This window comes from Staurois parvus, unplaced genomic scaffold (genome assembly GCF_062004578.1).
Source record: "Staurois parvus isolate SC_StPar_1 unplaced genomic scaffold, SC_StPar_1.0 ptg001129l, whole genome shotgun sequence".
NCBI classification, from domain to species: domain Eukaryota; kingdom Metazoa; phylum Chordata; class Amphibia; order Anura; family Ranidae; genus Staurois; species Staurois parvus.
The window spans coordinates 1-18,984 of NW_028318925.1; the positions used below are offsets into that span (position 1 = coordinate 1).

The 18,984-nt window shown below is 45.1% G+C and overlaps 1 protein-coding gene across 1 annotated transcript in view; it reads left to right on the top strand.

Annotated features, from left to right (window-relative positions):
• The first annotated feature begins 4,742 nt into the window (after nt 1–4,742).
• Nucleotides 4,743–18,984, top strand: part of LOC149440032 (A disintegrin and metalloproteinase with thrombospondin motifs 2-like) — a 987,780-nt gene continuing 973,538 nt past the window's right edge. The window contains exons 1-2 of the mRNA XM_089659016.1: nt 4,743–4,795; nt 6,520–6,663. Coding sequence (XP_089515142.1) covers nt 4,743–4,795; nt 6,520–6,663 — 197 coding nt within the window. The remainder of the gene's footprint in view (nt 4,796–6,519; nt 6,664–18,984) is intronic.

Consider the following 18,984-nt stretch of genomic DNA (forward strand, 5'->3'; position numbering starts at 1 on the left):
TTTTGTTTCACATTTTGACAGTTCCCTAACTCTATTAGAACCCCTCCACGCTTTAGGAACGCATTCAATGGCCCAGAATTTGATATTAGTTGGATCACAATTATGGTATCTCTTAAAGTGTAAAGATACACTATGGTACTTATACCCCTTACTGATATTCCTTATATGTTCAAGTACCCTAACCTTAAGCTGTCGCTTAGTCCTTCCAATGTAAATATGGCCACAAGGACATTCTAAACCATATACTACATGGGTAGAGTTGCAAGTAAGAAAGGAGGAAATATCAAATTCCCTTTGATTAGAATTAGAGGTGAATCTGACCAATCCCCTAAATTTATATTTAACCACATTACATGCAGTGCACCTCCTACATGAATAAAAGCCTTTTTTATTACTAAACATATTCAAAACCCTTGGTGGATCCAAAATTTTATGAACAATTCTATCACCAATAGTGGGCGCTTTCCTATAAATAAACACTGGTTTCTCCGGGATAACATTCCCTAATATCTTATCAAGGTTCAAAACATGCCAGTGTTTCTGAAAAATATTCTCAACCGCCTTATATTGTATATGGTAATTAGAAATAAACCCCCACTGATGTCTATTATCTGTGACCCGTTTTGGCTTATCCGCCAGCAACTGGTCCCTGGGAATAAGCTGAACCTGGTCCACTATACCCTCAACTTGATCAGCCTTATAACCCTTATCCACAAATCTTTCAACCAGAATATCCGCTTGAGCACAAAATGCACTCACCTGACTGCAATTCCTCCTCACTCTCATTATTATTATTATTATTATACAGTATTTATAAAGCGCCAATAGTTCGCTCGGCGCTGTACATTACAAAGGGGGACAGAACATGTGACAGAACAATACCAATACAATGCAAAACATGAGGGGATTGAGGGCCCTGCTCTTTCGAGCTTACAATCTAGTAGGGAGGGGATGGTGGCACAGGAGGAGATAGCTGTGGGGGATGGAGTGGTAGGAAGAGTGGAGGATGTCGGCAGGTTAGCAGGGGGTGGGGTAGGCTTCCCTGAAGAGATGGGTTTTCAGGGTGCGCCTAAAGGAGAGGAGAGTAGGTGATAATATGATGGGTTGGGGCAGGGAGTTCCAGAGGATGGGTGACACCCTGGAGAAGTCCTGGAGGCGGGCATGGGAGGAGGAGACCAGGGAACTAGAGAGAAGGAGGTCTTGTGAGGAGCGGAGTTTGCGTGCTGGGCGGTACTTGGATATTAGGTCAGTGATGTAGTTTGGGGCAGTATGGTGGACAGCTTTGTACGTCAGCGTTAGGATTTTGAATTTGAGCCAGTGGAGGGATTGGCAGAGGGGGGTGGCGGAGACAGAGCAGTTGGAAAGGTGAATGAGTCTGGCAGCCGTATTCAGGATCGACTGAAGCGGTGATAGCCAGAGGCGAGGCAGGCCAGTGAGGAGGGAGTTGCAGTAGTCGAGTTATGATATGATGAGGGAGTGGATGAGCTGTTTAGTGGTTTCTGGAGTTAGGAACGTGCAGATTTTGGCGATGTTGCGGAGGTGGAGTCTGTACGACTTTGTTAAAGATTGGACTTGGGGCTGGAAGGATAGGTTGGAGTCCAGAATGACACCAAGTACTCTGGCCTGCGGGGCGGGTTTGATGGTAGCGTTGTTCGATGTGATAGAGAAGTCAATGGGGGGTGGTGTCCGGGCTGGGGGGAAGACAAGAAATTTGGTTTTGAAGAGGTTCAGTTTAAGGAAGTGGAGCGACATCCAGTCTGATATGTCGCTCAGCAGGTGTGTGATTCGGGCGGAGACCGAGGGGGTGAGGTGGGGGGTTGAGAGATAGATTTGTGTGTCGTCGGCATAGAGGTGGTAGTTGAAGCCGTGAGAGTGTATGAGTTGGCCAAGGGAGGAGGTGTAGATGGAGAAGAGAAGGGGCCCAAGGTCAGAGCCTTGAGGGACCCCAACAGAGAGGGGGAGTGAGAGGGAGGAGGTAGCATTATAGGTAACGCTGAAAGAGCGTTGTGACAGGTAGGATGAGAGCCAGGAGAGAGCAGAATCTCTGAGGCCGAGGGAGTGTAGTTTTTTTTGAAGAGGGGGTGGTCGACTGTGTCGAAGGCCGCAGAGAGGTCAAGGAGTAGGAGCACTGAATAGTGGCCATTAGCTTTGGCGGTTAGCAGGTCGTTGGAGAGTTTGAGTAAGGCAGTTTCAGTGGAGTGTAGGGGATGGAAGCCGGACTGTAGGGGATCGAGGAGGTTGTTGTCGTTGAGGTGAGAGCATAGGCGGGTGTAGACTAGGCGCTCGAGGAGTTGAGTCTGAGGTTGTTCGGGTCATTGGGGTCCAGGGAGGGCTTTTTAAGTATGGGGGTGATGTGTGCATGTTTCAGAGGGGAGGGGAAAGTGCCGGAGGAGAGTAAGAGATTGAAGTTGTGGGTGAGGGAGCGTAGGATGGAGGGGGAAGGAGGTCGTAGGAGTTGTGAGGGGATAGGGTCGAGGGGGCAGGTGGTGAGGCGGGCATCAGAGAGGATCTTGGAGACTTCCTCGATGGTAGTAAGGTCAAAGGTGCGGAGTGTTGGGGGAAAGGTTGCGGAGGTTACGGCTGGTAGTAGTTTGACATTTGGAGGGGTAGGTGTTGGAGGACGAGGAGATAGAGAAGGTAATCAGGTTGTGGTCAGAGAGAGGGAAGAAGGTGTTAGTGAGGTTGTGGGGAGCGCAGCGGTTAGAGAAGACAAGATCAAGGATATTACCATCAGAGTGGGTGGTGGATTGTATGCACTGTGCAAGTGCAAAGGAGGAGGTTAAGTGGAGGAGACGGGCTGTGTCTGGGTTGTCGAGGTTGACAGGGATGTTGAAATCCCCAAGGATGATGGTGGGTAGCTCAGAGGAGAGGAAGAAGGGTAGCCAGGAGGAGAAGTCATCCAGGAAGCGGGGTATGGATCCAGGAGGCCGGTATATCACAGCAATCTTCAGGGGGGTTGGGGAGAATAGTCGGACGCAGTGGGCCTCGAAGGAGGAGAAGGATAGGGAGGGGGGGTTTGGGAGGACTCGGAAGGTGCTCTGCGGTGACAGGAGCAGACCAACCCCACCACCTTTATGACCGTTGGGCCTGGGTGAGTGGGTCCAGGTGAGACCGCCGTAGGAGAGTGCAGCAGGGGAGGTAGAGTCAGTGGGCTGGATCCAGGTTTCCGTAATCGCCAGGAGGTTGAGGGAGCGGGAAACGAAGAGGTCGTGGATGGCGGTAAGCTTGTTGCACACCGATCGGGCGTTCAGGAGTGCACATGAAAACGGGGGGGAGATTTTAGGGAGCAGGGGGACAGATACTAAGTTGCGGGGGTTGCGGCAGGACGTGGAAGTGGGAGGGTGTTGTGCGGGTGAGGGAGGTGGTGGAGGGCCAGGATTTGGGGAGATGTCCCCCCGCGGTTATGAGGAGGAGAAGGGTGAGAAATGTGGCATGGGAGCGGGATGTGCAGGAGCATGAGAAACTACTAGTGGAGGTGTTCGGGTCAGTGGGAGAGTGGAGTAATAGGAGGAGGTGGTGGGTGCCATAGAGGGGTGAAGGAAGCAGTGAGGACACAATATACAATTGTTTGGGAGGAGCAGAGGGATATAGTGAATGGATTTTGGGAACGGAGGAGAAAAAAATGAGAAGGAGGAGTGGAAGAGGCATTTTGGGGAGGTGATGAGAGCAATAGTAGGGAGATGATAGCAATGGGGGAGAGATGTACAGGTTTTGGGGTGGAGCAGAGGGGTAAAGAAATGAGATTTGGGAACAGAGGATAGTAATATGGAAAGGAGAAGATGGGATGTATTGTATAAGAAGTACACGGAGTGGGTCTCAGGCATGTAAGAGATGTTTCCCAGGGTGTTTGCTTGCAGTCTGTCCAGCATGCAGTAGAGTTTCTTGCTGTTGTTGTGTCTTCCTGCTGCTTGAGTTCTCCTGCTTTAGTTCAACTGCTGTGTTTAACTGCTTCGCACTCATTCAAAGCCGCACTCAATCATAAGCAGCACCCCCATCAGAGACTTGCCCCCCATCAGTGATCTCCCCCCATGAGCTGATCTAAATTTATAGGGAGATGCTCAAATGAGCATTCAACTCCGCCCCAATTAGAAGCTGATAAGGCTCACATGAATTGTGGGGGATGTTTCTTAGGAACCAGGCTACAGTCGTAAACCATAATCTGACCCTTAGGGATATTCCTTAACCAATGGGGGTGATGACCACTAACTATAGGCAAATAACTGTTTCTGTCAGTGGGCTTAAAATACGTTTTGGTGAGCAGCTTATCATTCACCCTCAAAATAGTAAGATCCAAGAAATGTACTGCTTCAGTGCTGTATTGGTAATCCAGCCTAATATTGTTCGGATTATTATTCAAACCTTCCAAGAAACCAACTAATCCTTCTTCATCCCCAGCCCAGATCATAAACATATCATCTATAAATCTCTTGTATAGCAATACCTGCTCATGTTGATGGTTGAAGACAAATCTGTCCTCCCATTCTGCCATGAACAGGTTTGCAATACTGGGCGCAAAGCGAGCTCCCATTGCTACGCCCCTCTTCTGGGAGAAAAAAACTGTGATTATACCAGAAGTAATTATGAGATAAGCAAAACTCCAAAGTATCCCTCAAAAACTTCTTTTGATTAAATGGTAAGTCATCCCTCTTACTCAAAGCCCAATTTAGTGCTAAGAGAGCATAATCATGCTGTATAATGGTATAGAGGGATGATACATCCGCCGTCACCAGATATAATCCTGAATGACCCATGATCTGGACCTCAGAGAGAAATTTGAGCAGATGTTTAGTGTCTCGTAAGTAGGCCTTAGTAGATGACACACTTGATTGCAAAAATTCATTCAAATATTGGCCCAATCTTGCAGATACTGAACCAATACCATTCACAATAGGTCGAGCTGGTGGATTCTCATTATTCTTGTGGACCTTGGGGAGGGTATAAATAATAGGAATCCTACTTACACTTGGGATTAAATATTGCTTTTCTTTTTTGTCAGAACTCTTGTCCTATATCCCCAATTAACCAAGGATTTCAATTCTTCCCTATATCCATTAGGAGGGTCTTTAGTCAACTTTTCATAGGTATTAACATCAGACAACATCTCTACAATCTGGTTATGATAAAACGACTTCTTCATAACCACTACTCCCCCGCCCTTATCAGCCGGTCGTATGATGATATCTTTACGTTCTTCCAACATTTTAATACCCTCCTGTACATATCTTGGATTTACATTCCTTCTAGGGACTACCTGTTCCAAATCTCTTAAAACCAAACCTTTAAACACTTCAAGATGTTGATTGGATGAAATGTTTGGGTTAAAAAAGAGACTTGTTTCGTAAACCACTATTATAACCTTCACATCTTGGTTCATAACTAATTTGATTAGTCAGATTCAACCCCAAAAAATATTTTTTTCATATTTAATTTCCTCATATACCTGTGCGTATCTATATAAACATCAAACTTATTAATAGGTCATCTCATGGCACATTTTAAGCCTGCATTTAAAACATTTATCTCCTTATGGGTCAACTGAACTCCACTTAAATTATAAATACCATTTAATCTGTATCCCTTCTTTTTCTGATATTGTATTCCTGCCCTGCATCCCTTTCTTCTCTTCTTATATCTAAAGGTCTCCTCTCTTGCGGGAAGTTCACTCCCCCTTGCTGGTGATAATAAGGTGGATGTGGGCGCAAAAATGGCTCAGGCGTGTTTTCTTTTGTACTGGCAGCCCATTCAAAATTCAAAAAGTGATTCTAAAGGTTGTTATTAAAAAATTTTTTATACTTGCTTGCTTTGTGCAATGGTTTTACACAGAGCAACCCTGATGCATAGAGCAGCCTAAAGGCAGAAGTGGTTCTTCTTCCTTTAGAACCACTTTAATAACATGCAATAATATGCAGATGTGAATACATCACACAAGTGTGACACCAGCCTAAAGCTTTGAGCACTTGTTTTGATGCCCCTAGAATGTATTTAGTTAATTTAAAGTGAAAGCTCAAATGGGAGTTAAACTAAGGTCTAGTTTGACTTAACAAATAGACAGAACATAACATTAATGAATTTGATTAAACGTGTTTGTGTCAAGATAACTGTTATCCTTGGTTATAGCATCTGCCATAGATTACAATGGCAGCTTGCAGACACGTGCTGAGGTGCAAACAGGACCTGTCAATCTGAGTTATTGCAGTTTCAAATCATCATCCAGTGGTTGTTTTAGGTTTTGAGCTCCTTAATCAGTCATAACCAGGCTGTAGGATTTCTTGATATGCCATGTAGCATGAATCATAACAATCAACAAAAGTAAGGTATAGGTTCTACTGGAAGAATATAGAACAAACTGCATATGCCATCTACATGTCACGTAGAGCAACATTTGATGTCTCTTGAGTATGTTTCTTGAGTTAATGTCATCTTGTTTAACATGAATACTTCTTGGCATGAATATGTATCTGATATACAGTATTTATCTACAAGTTCTAGTTGTTATAGTTTAATATATGCATACCCTAGGTTAGGAATGGAACATGATGGACAAGGAAATAGATGTGGAGATGAAGTCAGGATGGGAAGCATTATGGCACCGCTTGTACAAGCTGCATTTCACCGTTTCCACTGGTCTCGATGTAGTCAGCAAGAGCTTAGTCGTTACCTAAGGTGAGCAATAACATTTTCTTCTGTAAATTGACAGACAAATTGTCTAATTATATCACATTAAAATATAATTTCTTTTGCTTAGTTTACTGTTACAGGTTATAGTTTTCACTAATTTCTAATACATCATAGTGTATAAATTGAATCTAAAGCAAAAAAAAACAAAGTTGTAATATATTGCAGCTTACCTTTGGCTGCATTAGATGTATTTCTATCTGGTAATTCTCCAAATAACACACCTCCTGTCCCTCTGTGGTTACATTAATTTTTTCATGGTATTTATGTAAGCAGCCATTGCAGTCAAATGATTGGCCTTCACATATGTCTGTCTTTGTTTGTCTCAATTATATGGTGGATCGATAATAACTAATAGTTAATACAAGAAAAGGTGTTGCTGAAAATGTTTTTAGCCTGGATATAAAAACTAATGCAGCCACCACATTGTAGGACTAGGAAGCTGAAGTATATAAAATGTTTGGTTTTGAGTTAAGATATGCTTTACTTTTGTTGCTCACTGCAATCATATGTGTAAAGCATAAATAGGGAGAAGCCCCATGGTGCAGTAAAATTCAATTTATGTACACTGAACACTACCACAGGGACAGTAACTCTAAAGGCCTCTCTGCGAATTTATAACCACTGCTTAAATATTTTAGATGAAGCCAAGCACCTCTGTTCTCCCAACCATCCGTTATGGTTTAATCTCCGTTTGCCACACTTCTACGACCTAACAGATAGTCTGCATTGGGCTAAGTACAGTTTAACCTATCTTCATCAATTATATCAAGGGAGCATATTTTAAAACTTTTATACACCTGCAGAGAGAGCTACATGTCCCACTGAGTTGGCACTACAGGTACTTTTATACCTGTAGTATAAATAGGGATGCTGCTGTAGTATATATAGTGATGCTGCCCATCATGCAGCAGATGCGCAGCTGGTACTCCGGGGGATGCATTTAAGTAATTCTAAACTGTAGAGTGCACTTCTTTCATCTAATCACAAATGACTTATTTCTACTTACTACTCCTTACTCCTTACTACTGGACAAACATTCTGCCCAGCTAACTAAAGTACAAGAAAGGTGACTGTTTGATATCACTGGCCTCTCTCTAGATGACTGGAAGGAGGTATTTGCCTTGTATCCTGATACTGTAATCTCTGCTAGGGACAAGCTCATACAATTGAGATACTTACACAGAAATTATTATAAGTATCCTAGGTGTTTTATTTCTTATGCTCAAACGCGCCACCCCCACATGCCATACATGTGAGTCAGAACAAGGGTACTTTTTGCATATGGTTTGGTGCATTAAGGTAAGACTATTTTGGTCTGAGATTACTGCATTTTTTCCAGTTCATTTTGATCTGCCCAATGTCTAGTCCAAAGTGGTGTCTTAGTATTTGATGATATTGAACTGACTGCTAACGCTAAAGGATTCTTACGAATATTGCTTTATTATGCCAGAAAGACCATTGCATTATGCTGAATATGTTCTGACCCCCTGCAGATTGGTTTGTGGAAACATTTAATCAGAACCTCCCACTTTATAAGCTAATTTATGGAGGTGAGAGGGTGTCCAAGGAAGTTTACTAGACTCTGGGGACCCTGGCTGGACAAACAAGACACCAGGGAGTCTCTTCTACATTTGGTCTCTGACTCCATACCTTAATAACCCTCTGTTTTAAGTCAAACCCTCCCCTCTGTTCTTGCTATTACCCATGTTTGAGCTGGAAGTCTGAGTGTTATTATTATTTTTGGGACTACTAACATTGTGCCCTTCACTTTTTTCTTTTGTAACGTTTTATAGTGTTGGGCGCCAGGGTGGACACTCAATCTAATAACATACATGGGTGCAGTATTTTTATGTCCGATTGCTTACTCTGTTTTGTTTTTTTGTTACTTGTTTAATGTAAGTTTTTTTCTGATTGTGCATACAGTGTACATGGATGTACCTATTTGTTGCTGCGGTACGTGCAGCATTTATAGGCTTTGATACTCTAGAGCTGTTCCTAGATTGTAAGCTCGAAAGAGTAGGGCCCTCTTACCCCTTGTGTGCTGTTTGATGTTACTGTACTGCTTCATGTATTGTCCCCCCTCTATTGTACAGCGCTGAGCAAACCCTTTGGCGCTATATAAACTCGATAAATAAATAAATAAATAAATAAATAAGCTGTGACAATTCCCTTTGTATACACTGTTTGCTGGATAGTACCGTGCTTTTATTGCTGTATTGGCTTGACAAGTATAATTGGTATGTGCAATTTTTTTTTTAATAAACTAAGTTAAAAAAAAAATCAATTTATTTATGATCAATCTCAGTTTATTAAAGCTTTTCAGAAACTGTACAAAAAAAAAAAAATCAAACTGGCATATAAACAATAGTAGGGGATACAACAAAAAGGGACTAAGGAAGGGCAAAGGAAGGGGGGTAAGTAAGAGAACATGAGAAAATAATAAACAATAACAGTCTAGCAATACATAGCTCCAATTGCAGACCAAAGGGGAAAGTGCAAATAGTCTTGTTGTACAAGCAAAATCAAGCCCCCGAAGGGTTCAGATAAGAGACTAAAAGAACCACAATAAAACCGCACAAACCCTAAGGGACGATGAACCATACAGAACAATTGAGATCAGCTGAAAAAAAAAAAAAGGAAAAGGAGAAATGAAACCCCTCACAGCAATCCACATCCCTCCCCATCCCTCCCCTTCTAGAAAACAATTGCCAAGAAAAACAAAAATAGAAGGGGGAGAAAGAAACAAAAAAAAAAGGGGGGGGGGGAGAAGAAGCGCAGAGAAGAAAAGGGAGAGGGGAAAAAGAAAAGGGAGAGAAGGAAGAAAAGGAAAACAAAGAAAAATAGATCCACCTGAGGAAAAGCACCCAGTAAGACAACAAACCAACATGAACCAAGAAGAGAGAAAAGGGTCAATTCCTGCTCAAGTATCCAGGAGAGCACGAATGTCAGACACCGCCCGGCGGGATCTCTAGTGATCCACAGAACGGGATTCCCCAGGGCGCGGAGTCTAAGTCCCAGTCTGCCTTTTCACCAGAGCCCCTGATGGTGGGGATGGACTTGGTGCAAGACTGAAACCAGGTCACGACCCCTGAGTGCACCCAACCATGGTAGAGGGGTCCCGCTGAGGGTATGTGCCAGGGGTGAGCCTGATGTGAAGAGGCTGACAAGTCCAGGTCCCGAGCGGGATGGATGGATGATAGTCAGGAGTGAGCGTGGTCAGACTACCCGGGTCGGTTACAGTGGAGGCAGGTAGGTACCAAGCAGTAGACAGAGAGTAGCCGGGTCACGAGCCAAGCAACGGGAGATCCAATAGTAATATAAACGACAGGCAGAGGAGCAGTCAGGGACGAGCCAGGGGTCAGAGCAGGAGAAGGTCAACACAGTTCAGGACAAGCAGGATCGGCAACAGGAACGCACTTCAGAAACACAGGTACAGGAACTAGACCTTGCGGCAACCTGATCACCGCCTGGCCAGTTTAAATAGTGCGCCCTGCACCGTCCTTGGTGCCAGGCGCGCACCCGCATGCGCGGCCGCAATTGCCGCCGCGGACGCCCAGGTCCTAGTGCCTGCACATTGGTGCACCTAGGCAATCTGCGCATGCGCAGACCTGTGCGCCGCAGCGAGACCCGCAGTCCCTGACAGCGAACTGCAGAGGACTCCCTGTACATATGCCAGGAGAGCCAAGTCTGATGACAGCGTTCCACAGTACCCAATTCCTGAGCCAAGAGTGACTCCATACTTCCAATGTGATCCATCTCCTCAACCCACTCCAAAAGAGTCAGGATACAGCTAGTTCTCCAATGGTGAGGTATAACCAGCCTGGCAGCATTCAAGCCATTGTGAAGAAGGCCACGTTTGATACATTTAAAGGAGCCAGGCAGGATAGAAAGAACAATTTGGGGCATATTGGAGACCGTCTGGTCCATAACCTCCGAATAAACTCGCAAAATATGATCGAAAAACGCGTAAGTAAGGGGACAGCCCCACCAGATATGAAGAAGGGAGCCGGGGGCAGCCCAACAACACCAACAGAGATCAGAGGTGGAAGGGAAAATACTATGAAGGAAGGTGGGGCATCTGTACCACCAGGTGAGCAATTTGACCAGTAGGGATCAGGAAACCAATTTCAAAGACAAACGTTGTGTAAGGGTAAAGGATTTCAACCAGTCCTCATCCGATATCTGAATGGCAAGGGCCCCAGCCCACCTGAAGGTATATGGAGGAAGATCCAGATGAACCGTGGCCAGCAAGATCTGATAAAATCACAGAGAGAGGCCGCAAGGGGGGAAGATCCCGAAGGAACAAGGATTCAAGTGGTGTGGGATCCCTAGTTAACAAGTCAAGGTCAGCAAAGGCACGCAGAAAACAGCTAAGCTGTCTATACTCCATCCACTTGGCAAAAGCAGTCCTTTCCAAGGAGCAGGAATGTCGGAAGGATGGAAGACACCCACGACTAAGTATTTGCACCAAACGCTTATGAGTGGCCCTGCTCCAATGAAGGAAATGCTCATGAGATTGAGCCAGAGGAAACTGGGGATTTCCAAACAAAGGGGTCATGGGACCAACCAGGGAAGAGGCCCCAATCCTCAGTACCACACTATCCCAAGTACGCAGAAGCTGAACAGTCAGAACTGCTGCTGCATGATAAAGATGCATATATCGAAAGACCCCCGCTGCTTGGGAAGCGTCAAGATCGTTCTATGTAGTCTCGGCCTTCGAGGACCACAGATAAGTCTCGTTAAAACAGTTTGTAAGTGCCTGAACAAGGGCTGGGGGATGGCAATAAGCAGAGTCTGGAACAGATAAAGAAAGTGGGGGGCAACAACCATCTGCGGCCAAACCAGGAGTACAAGGAACGGTCATAATTCTGGAGATCCTGTAACGTGAGTTGAAGTAGGAGTATAATTCTCAGAGAAAATATGGGAGAGATTAGTAGGAATTTTAATATCCAGATATTTAAGGGATCCAGGGCAAAGCTTGAAAGGAAAGTTATCCCCCAGCTCACGGAACCGGGGAGGTGACATAGAAACGTTAAGAATCTCCATCTTCATTAAGTTGACCTTGAAATTGCTAAACTCACTGAACCTCTGAAATTCCGACAAAATGGACGGTAGAGACACTTGAGGATTAGAGTCATAGAGCAAAAGATCATCCGCGAAAAGGACCAGTTTAACCTCCAGTGAACCCACAGATACACCCGTTACGTTGGGATTGTTGCAAAGTGCGATTGCCAAATGCTCCATGACCAGAACGTATAAGAGAGGAGACAATGGGCAACCTTGCCGAGTTACATTAGCAATAGGGAAGTGTGTTGTCAAAGAACCATTAAGACGAATTCTGGCAGAAGGAGAGGAATCAAGAGCAAGAACCTTTTGTTGGAAACCAGGACCCAGGCTTATTTGGAAAAGCGTTTGAGTCAAAAATAACCACTCCACTCTATTAAACGCCTTTTCAGCATCAACAGATAATAGGCAAGCAGGAATTCCCGCAGATTGAGCATGGTTCATGATCAAGAGTGATTTCAAAGTGTTATCACGGGGCTTCCCTACCCTGCACAAACCCCACCTGATCAGTATGAATAAGGTCTGGAAGCAGGGGTTGTAAACTAGCAGCTAGCAATTTGGCATACATCTTAATATCCACACCAATCAAAGAGATGGGCCGATAGCTAGAACAGAGGCTCAAGTCCTTATCCGGCTTAGGGAGAAGAGAGATGAGCTTCCACCATTTATTCCACCAAAGTATTCCTTACATAAGGTAGGTAAATACGAGCAGTTTATCATAAAAACGTTCGGCTACAGTATCAGTTGGTACGTCAATACGTGATGACGTCACACTCAGACTCTGCCCGATGTGTTTCCCCAAAAATGGTGTCCTCTGGGATTGGCGATTACTGTGTGACATCAGAAACCTCCATTTTAATGGAAAAAGACACCGGAAGGACTTCGTACACACTTGCAACCACAAGGAAGACCAATCTGGGATTGGGAATGAAGGTTCACGAGCAGAGATTACAAATTATTATAAATATTTTGACAACCAATGATAAATGTTACTAGATATCCTTTGCTGGACCTAATATTTCCTAATAGTAAACCACAGAGTTAGAACAGCTCTATCTTGTGGCTGCATATGTGTACTACCGGTCATGCAACACTGCACCAAAATGAAATTTATGTTTTTTTCCCCACAAATCGAGCTTTATTTTGTTGGTATTTGATCGCCTGTGCGGTTTTTAAATTTTTTGCACTATAGAAAAAAAATACTAACAATTTTGAGAAAAAAAAAATATTTTGGACTTTTTGCTATAAAACATGTCCAGTAAAAAATATTTAAATATCAAATTTAGTCATAAATTTTGGCCAAAATGGATTCTGTGACATGCCTTTGCTAAAAAAAAAATCCCAATATGTGCAAATTAATTTTTTTTGATTGAAAAAGATACTTTATTACATAAGTATAAAAAAACATGATACTCGTTATCGGGGTACATCTCACCCTATACTGCGACGCAGCGCACCACATTGCAATATAGTTCCAAGCATACGATAAATACATTCAATAAATAAATACATTCACTCAGCGGTATGATGCCTGAAGTGATGTGCGTGGCGGACGGATCCCCAGACCAACACATCATGCATAACGCCGCTTACCCCGAGACCATAGCATCCTAAAACAAAGAACTTTTCCTAACATTACAGAGTCATGCAATAAAAACGGATGTTACACTTTACAATAAGCATCGGGTGTGTGGGGGGGGGAGGGGAGAAAGAAGGGGACACAAGCCCGAAGCTTTATTGAAGGGACAAAGACACGCAAGGGGGAGTAGGGGGAAGGGGAGATCTTCAGACATTCTCTTCCTCCTTAAAGTCCATCAAGGTATAGTCTCTGAGCAGACTGAGGATCAGTCTGCGGCAGTCCTCAATGGACATCCTCTGCCGCTGGTGGATGAGGCGCTTCCTGGCGCACTATAAAGCGTCCTTAAAACAACACAGCACCCGCCAGGCGCTGTCAATGTCCTCCAGAGAAAACGTTCCACAGAATAGTCCATTCAACACCCCAAAGTGTGTGATGGCTGTCTGTGGTACAAAGTCCTTGAGTTCAGGTTCCAGGGCCCTCAACAGGTCCTGAGCAAAAGAGCACTCCCAGAAAACGTGATGAGACGTTTCCTCGTGGATGATGCAGAAGGGGCAGTGTCTGTATCTGCTCAGGTTCCTGGCATGCATAAATGTCCTGAGAGGCAACCCCCTTGGATTGCCATCCATGCCAGGTCCTTGTGCCTGTTGGTGAGGATGTTTGAAGAAACATTCCTCCAGACCACCTTGCAGGTGTCTGAAGGCAGGCCTGGAACCGACTCCAAAATGTCACTTGCTCTGATGAGCTTGTAAATGATCTTTGGCTTCCACAAGTCAGGCTTGACTCCCTGTAGCCCCTGCTCCTTGATAAACTTGAAAGTATCCAGGTAGTACCAAGGGGTGTCCCAGTTGTAGGGGATGGAACTGTCCCAATTGTCCCATCCGAGGGACCTCCAGAGAGGCAACAGGAAGAAGCGTGACATTGCGTTCCCGCCAGAGTCCATAATCCTTTTGGGCAAAGTTCTGCGGATGCAGTTGCAGGCAAAGAACACCCTCAGTTGGGTGGCGATGTCGGGCACGCCCTTACCGCCCTTGAGGGGTTCCTTGAACATGACTGCCCGCTTCACTCTGTCCATCTTGGAGCCCCAGATGAAGTGAAACACCGCCCTGGTGATGGCCTTACAGGTGTTGACCCGTGGGGGCCAGGCCTGGGCGAGGTACTGCAACACAGGAAGAATCTCGCTGCGAAGTACCAGTGTCTTCCCTTCGATGGTGAGGTCTCTGAGGCTCCAAAGTCCAAATTTTTGTTGCATCTTTGACAGTCTCTCCTCCCAAGACTTCAGGGCTGCGCCCTGGCACCAAACCAAACTCCCAGGATTTTTATGAAGTCTGTCTTGATGCCAAAGAGCATGGATGCAGAAGAAGGCAGGAACCACTTTCCGAAGAGCATGACTTCCGACTTCCCGCAGTTGACTTTTGCCCCCGAAGCTTGGCAGAAGTCCTCACAGGTCTGGACGAGCAGGTCGATGGAGCGCTGGTTGGCACAGAACACCATCACATTGTCCATGTAGAGCGAGCACTTCACTTCCCTTCTGTCTGGTCCTGGCGCGGTGATTCCCCCGATCTCTGAATTCCGTCTGATGCATTCGGCGAAGAGCTCTATACAGCAAACAAAAAGCAGAGGTGAAAGAGGGCAGCCTTGTCTGACCCCGGAGAGGACCGGGAAGGGGTCAGTTTTCCAGCCGTTCACCTGCACCGTGCTACAAATGTCATTATACATGATGTCAACATATGAACAAAACATTTCCCCAAGACCAAACCTGCGCAGGGCTCTGCACATAAACCCATGGGAGACACAGTGAAAGGCCTTTTCCTGATCAAGACTGACCAGGGCCGCGTGCACACGGCGGTCCTTCATGTATTAGACCATGTCCCGGACGAGCGCTAGGCTGTCCGCAATCCTGCGGCCAGGAATGCCGCAAGTCTGATCCGGGTGGATGATCTGTCCGATGACGGCCTTCAGCCTGTTAGCCAGGACTTTGGCGAGGATCTTGTAGTCCACGTTCAGGAGAGAGATGGGACGCCAGTTAATATGTGCAAATTAAGTGGTTTACATGAAAGTTATAGTGTCTACAAATGATGGTATATATACTGGAATTAGTTTTTTTTTTATACTAAGAATGGTGGCGATCAGCGACTTATGGCGGGACCGCAGGACTGCGGCGGACATTCTGATACTGGGGGGATCTGACTTGGGGTCACTGACATCCCCAGTGATGCCAATACAGTGATCAGTGCAAAAAAAAAAAACAGACACTGTACTAATGGCACTGGAGAGGAAGGGGTTAACATTTGGAGGCAATCAAAGGGTTATCTGTGTGAGGGGAGTGTTTCACTAGGGGCAGGGGGTGTGTACTTCACAGTAACACACTGATCCAGAAAGCTGTGCTCAGCGTTCAGGACCAGTGTGCTCAAACTGACAGGGAGGAGAGCTGCAGTGTAAACACTACAGCTCTCCTCCCTGTTGGTGCTTGCCGGTAATCGCTGGGCTCTGGTGGGTAATCACCAGCCGGGACCTGGTGATTGACACCCGAGACTGCGATTGGTGGCACTGGCAGGGTGGTCACGTGCCTCGCATGTGACCCCTACCCGAAATGCAAAATCACGTATATATACGTGGTTTCGCGCAGCGGTGCTGCCCTGTTGCAGTATATGTACTGTGACTGGTCGGCAACCGGTTAAACTTGTTGCCCATGGGAATATATTTTGCAGTGTGTTTTGCATACAGTCTTTTTGAAGATCTCCCATTTCTATTCAATACCAATGTTCCCTCCCAGTCTAAGTCTTGGTGAGCAGTCCTCATCCTTTTTTTCTTTCCCATATGTGCTTGTTGTTTACAGCTAACATTAACTGCTTCCCGACCACCCTATAGCAGAAGTACTGCTGCAGGGATGCTCAAAATCACATATACGGGATTTTGTATTTCAGGGTAGGGGTTGTGCACGCTCCCTACCTGCGCCGCTATTGACTCCTCGGCATGTTAATCACCGAGTTCTGGCTGCTGATTCTCGGCTAGGACTCTGTGATCATCAGCGGAGCTGACAAGGGAGAGGTCAGTATGTAAACAAGACAGATCTCTCCCCTGTTGGCACGAACAGGCTGCTTTGTATTGCTCTTCACAGCAGAGCAATACAAAGCAGCTTGTCTACACAGTAAAACACACACACACTACATTATGTAAAACACACACAGCACACAGCTAACCCTTTGATCTCCCCAGATGTTAACACTTTCTGGCTCAGTCTCAGTAGAACAGTGTCAGTGCTTTTTTATTACCACTGTCACAGGGGATGTCAGTGGCAGTTAGTTCCCCCCAGTGTCAGAATGCCCAATGCAGTCCCGCAATACGTCACTGATTGCCGCCATTACTAGTAAAAAAATAAAATAAATAAAAATTCTAGTATATATACCGCCATTTGTAGACGCTATAACTTTCACGTAAACCAATTAGTTTACACGTATAGGGATATTTTTAAGCAAAGACATGTAGCAGAATACATTTTGGCCTAAATTTATGACAAAATTAGATTTAAATTTTTTTTTTTATTGGACATGTTTAATCACTTGCCAACCGCGCTATAGCTGAATGATGGCTACAGCGCAGTTGTCCAGATCTGGGATGGCATCATATGACGTCCTCCCAGAACGCGCCCTCCCGCGCCATAGGGGGCGCGTACCCAGCAATCTCCGTGATCGCTGTGTCCTACAGACACAGCTGATCAGGTGATGGAGTAAATGGCCAATCACAGTGGCCTTTTACCATGTGATCAGCTGTGTCCAAAGACACAGCAGATCACTGGGTAAATGCAGTTGCCGGTTATCGGCTGCACTTTCCTCACGCTGTCACAGCGTGAGGAAAGTACTGCTGATTACCAGCAATTGTCAGAGGACGGATCAGTGCCACCCACCTGTGCCCAGCAGTGCCACCTCATCAATGCCGCCTATCAGTGCTGCCTATCCGTGCCACCTCATCAGTGCTGCCTATCAGTGCAGGCTCATCACCTGTTTGCAAAATATTATAATAGAAACAAAGAAAAACTTTTTTTTTTCAAAATTTATTGCTCTTTTTTAGTTTATAGCGCAAAAAATAAACACCCAGCAGCGAGTAAATACCTCCAAAAGAAAGCTCTATTTGTGTGAAAAAAAAAGAAGGTAAAAATGTCATATGGCTACAGTGTTGCATGACCGTGCAATTGTCAATCAAAGGGCGACAGAGCTGAAAGCTGAAAATTGGCCTGGGCAGGAAGGGGGTATAACTGCCCTTTAGGAAATTGGTTAATAGCAAAAAGTAACAGTGCACAATTGTCAGTTCAATTAATGCAGTGCCGTATCGCAAAAAATGGCCTGGTCAGGAAGGGGGGTAAATCCTCTGGCGGGCAAGTGGTTAAATGAAATCATGTTATAGTCACTGCTACCCAGATGTTCTTTTATATGAACATTATATGAACATTAGTAATAAGCTCTGCATGGTTTGAGATTACCAGGTGCAGAAACCTAATTCCTAGTTGGGGCCTCTATGAACTGTATCATTTGTCTTGTAATAGGTTTATACATTTTTGCCCTTTACCTGGTCTTACAGCTCCATTACTCCAGTCAATTTCCAGGTAGTTAAAACCCCCATTATTATCACTGACCCCTTTCTATCTGTGCAAGGGCCTGAATCTCCACCTCCTCATTAATACTGGGTGGCCTATAACAAACTCCAATGATTACCTTTGTAGTATACACCCATCTGCTGTTCCACCCATAATGCTTTAGCCTCATCACTCTCCATCAAGTCCCCCTTCACACTTGCTTTGAGATCACTTCTCACATACAGACACCACTACCTTTCCTTTTTACCCGGTCTCCGAAAGAGAGCATAGCCAGGAATATTAATAGCCCAGTCATGCGAAGAATGAAGCCAAGATTCACCAACACCAAAGCTTCTAACTCGCCTATTTTGCTTGGCAGACTTCTGGCATTGGTGAACAAACACTTTAATTCATTGTCACATTTTGCAGACATATTTTGTATGTTTTTTCATTTTCATACAAATAGTACACCCCCATATAGTACTGCCCCATTAAAATCTAATTTTCCCTCCCCCCTCAATCCTAGTTTAAATACTCCTCCAACTTTCTCATAAACCTCTCCCCCAGCGGAGGAGACCCTCTCCACCCACCATTTAGGTGAAAACTATCTTTAGCAAATAGGTTGTACACCAACAGTCAGCCCAGTGCTCTAGGAACAGTCAGCCCAGTGTTCTAGAAACCTAAATCCTTCCTTTTTACACCAGGTCTTTAGCCAGCATTCAGTTCTCTAATCTCCCCGTCTTTCCTGTGTTGTGCATGGCACAGGCAATATTTCAGAGAACATCACCTTAGAGGTCCTTCCCCTCAACTCGCAACCTAGTTCTTTAAATTGATCCTTAAGGAGCATCCACCTTCCTTGTATTCTGTCATTGGTTTCAACTTGGACCAAGACAGCTGGGTCATGCCCAGCCCCTCCCAGCAATTTATCAACCCGGTCCACCACAAGTTGAACCCTGGCACCAGGGAGACCGCAAACCATTTGGTTGAGGCAATCCTGGCAACAAATTATTATTAATAATAATAAAAATAATAACTAGAAAAGCTACAATTTCTGGGGAAATTGTGTGAAGTGTTCTTGCCTCCACCAGTAGTC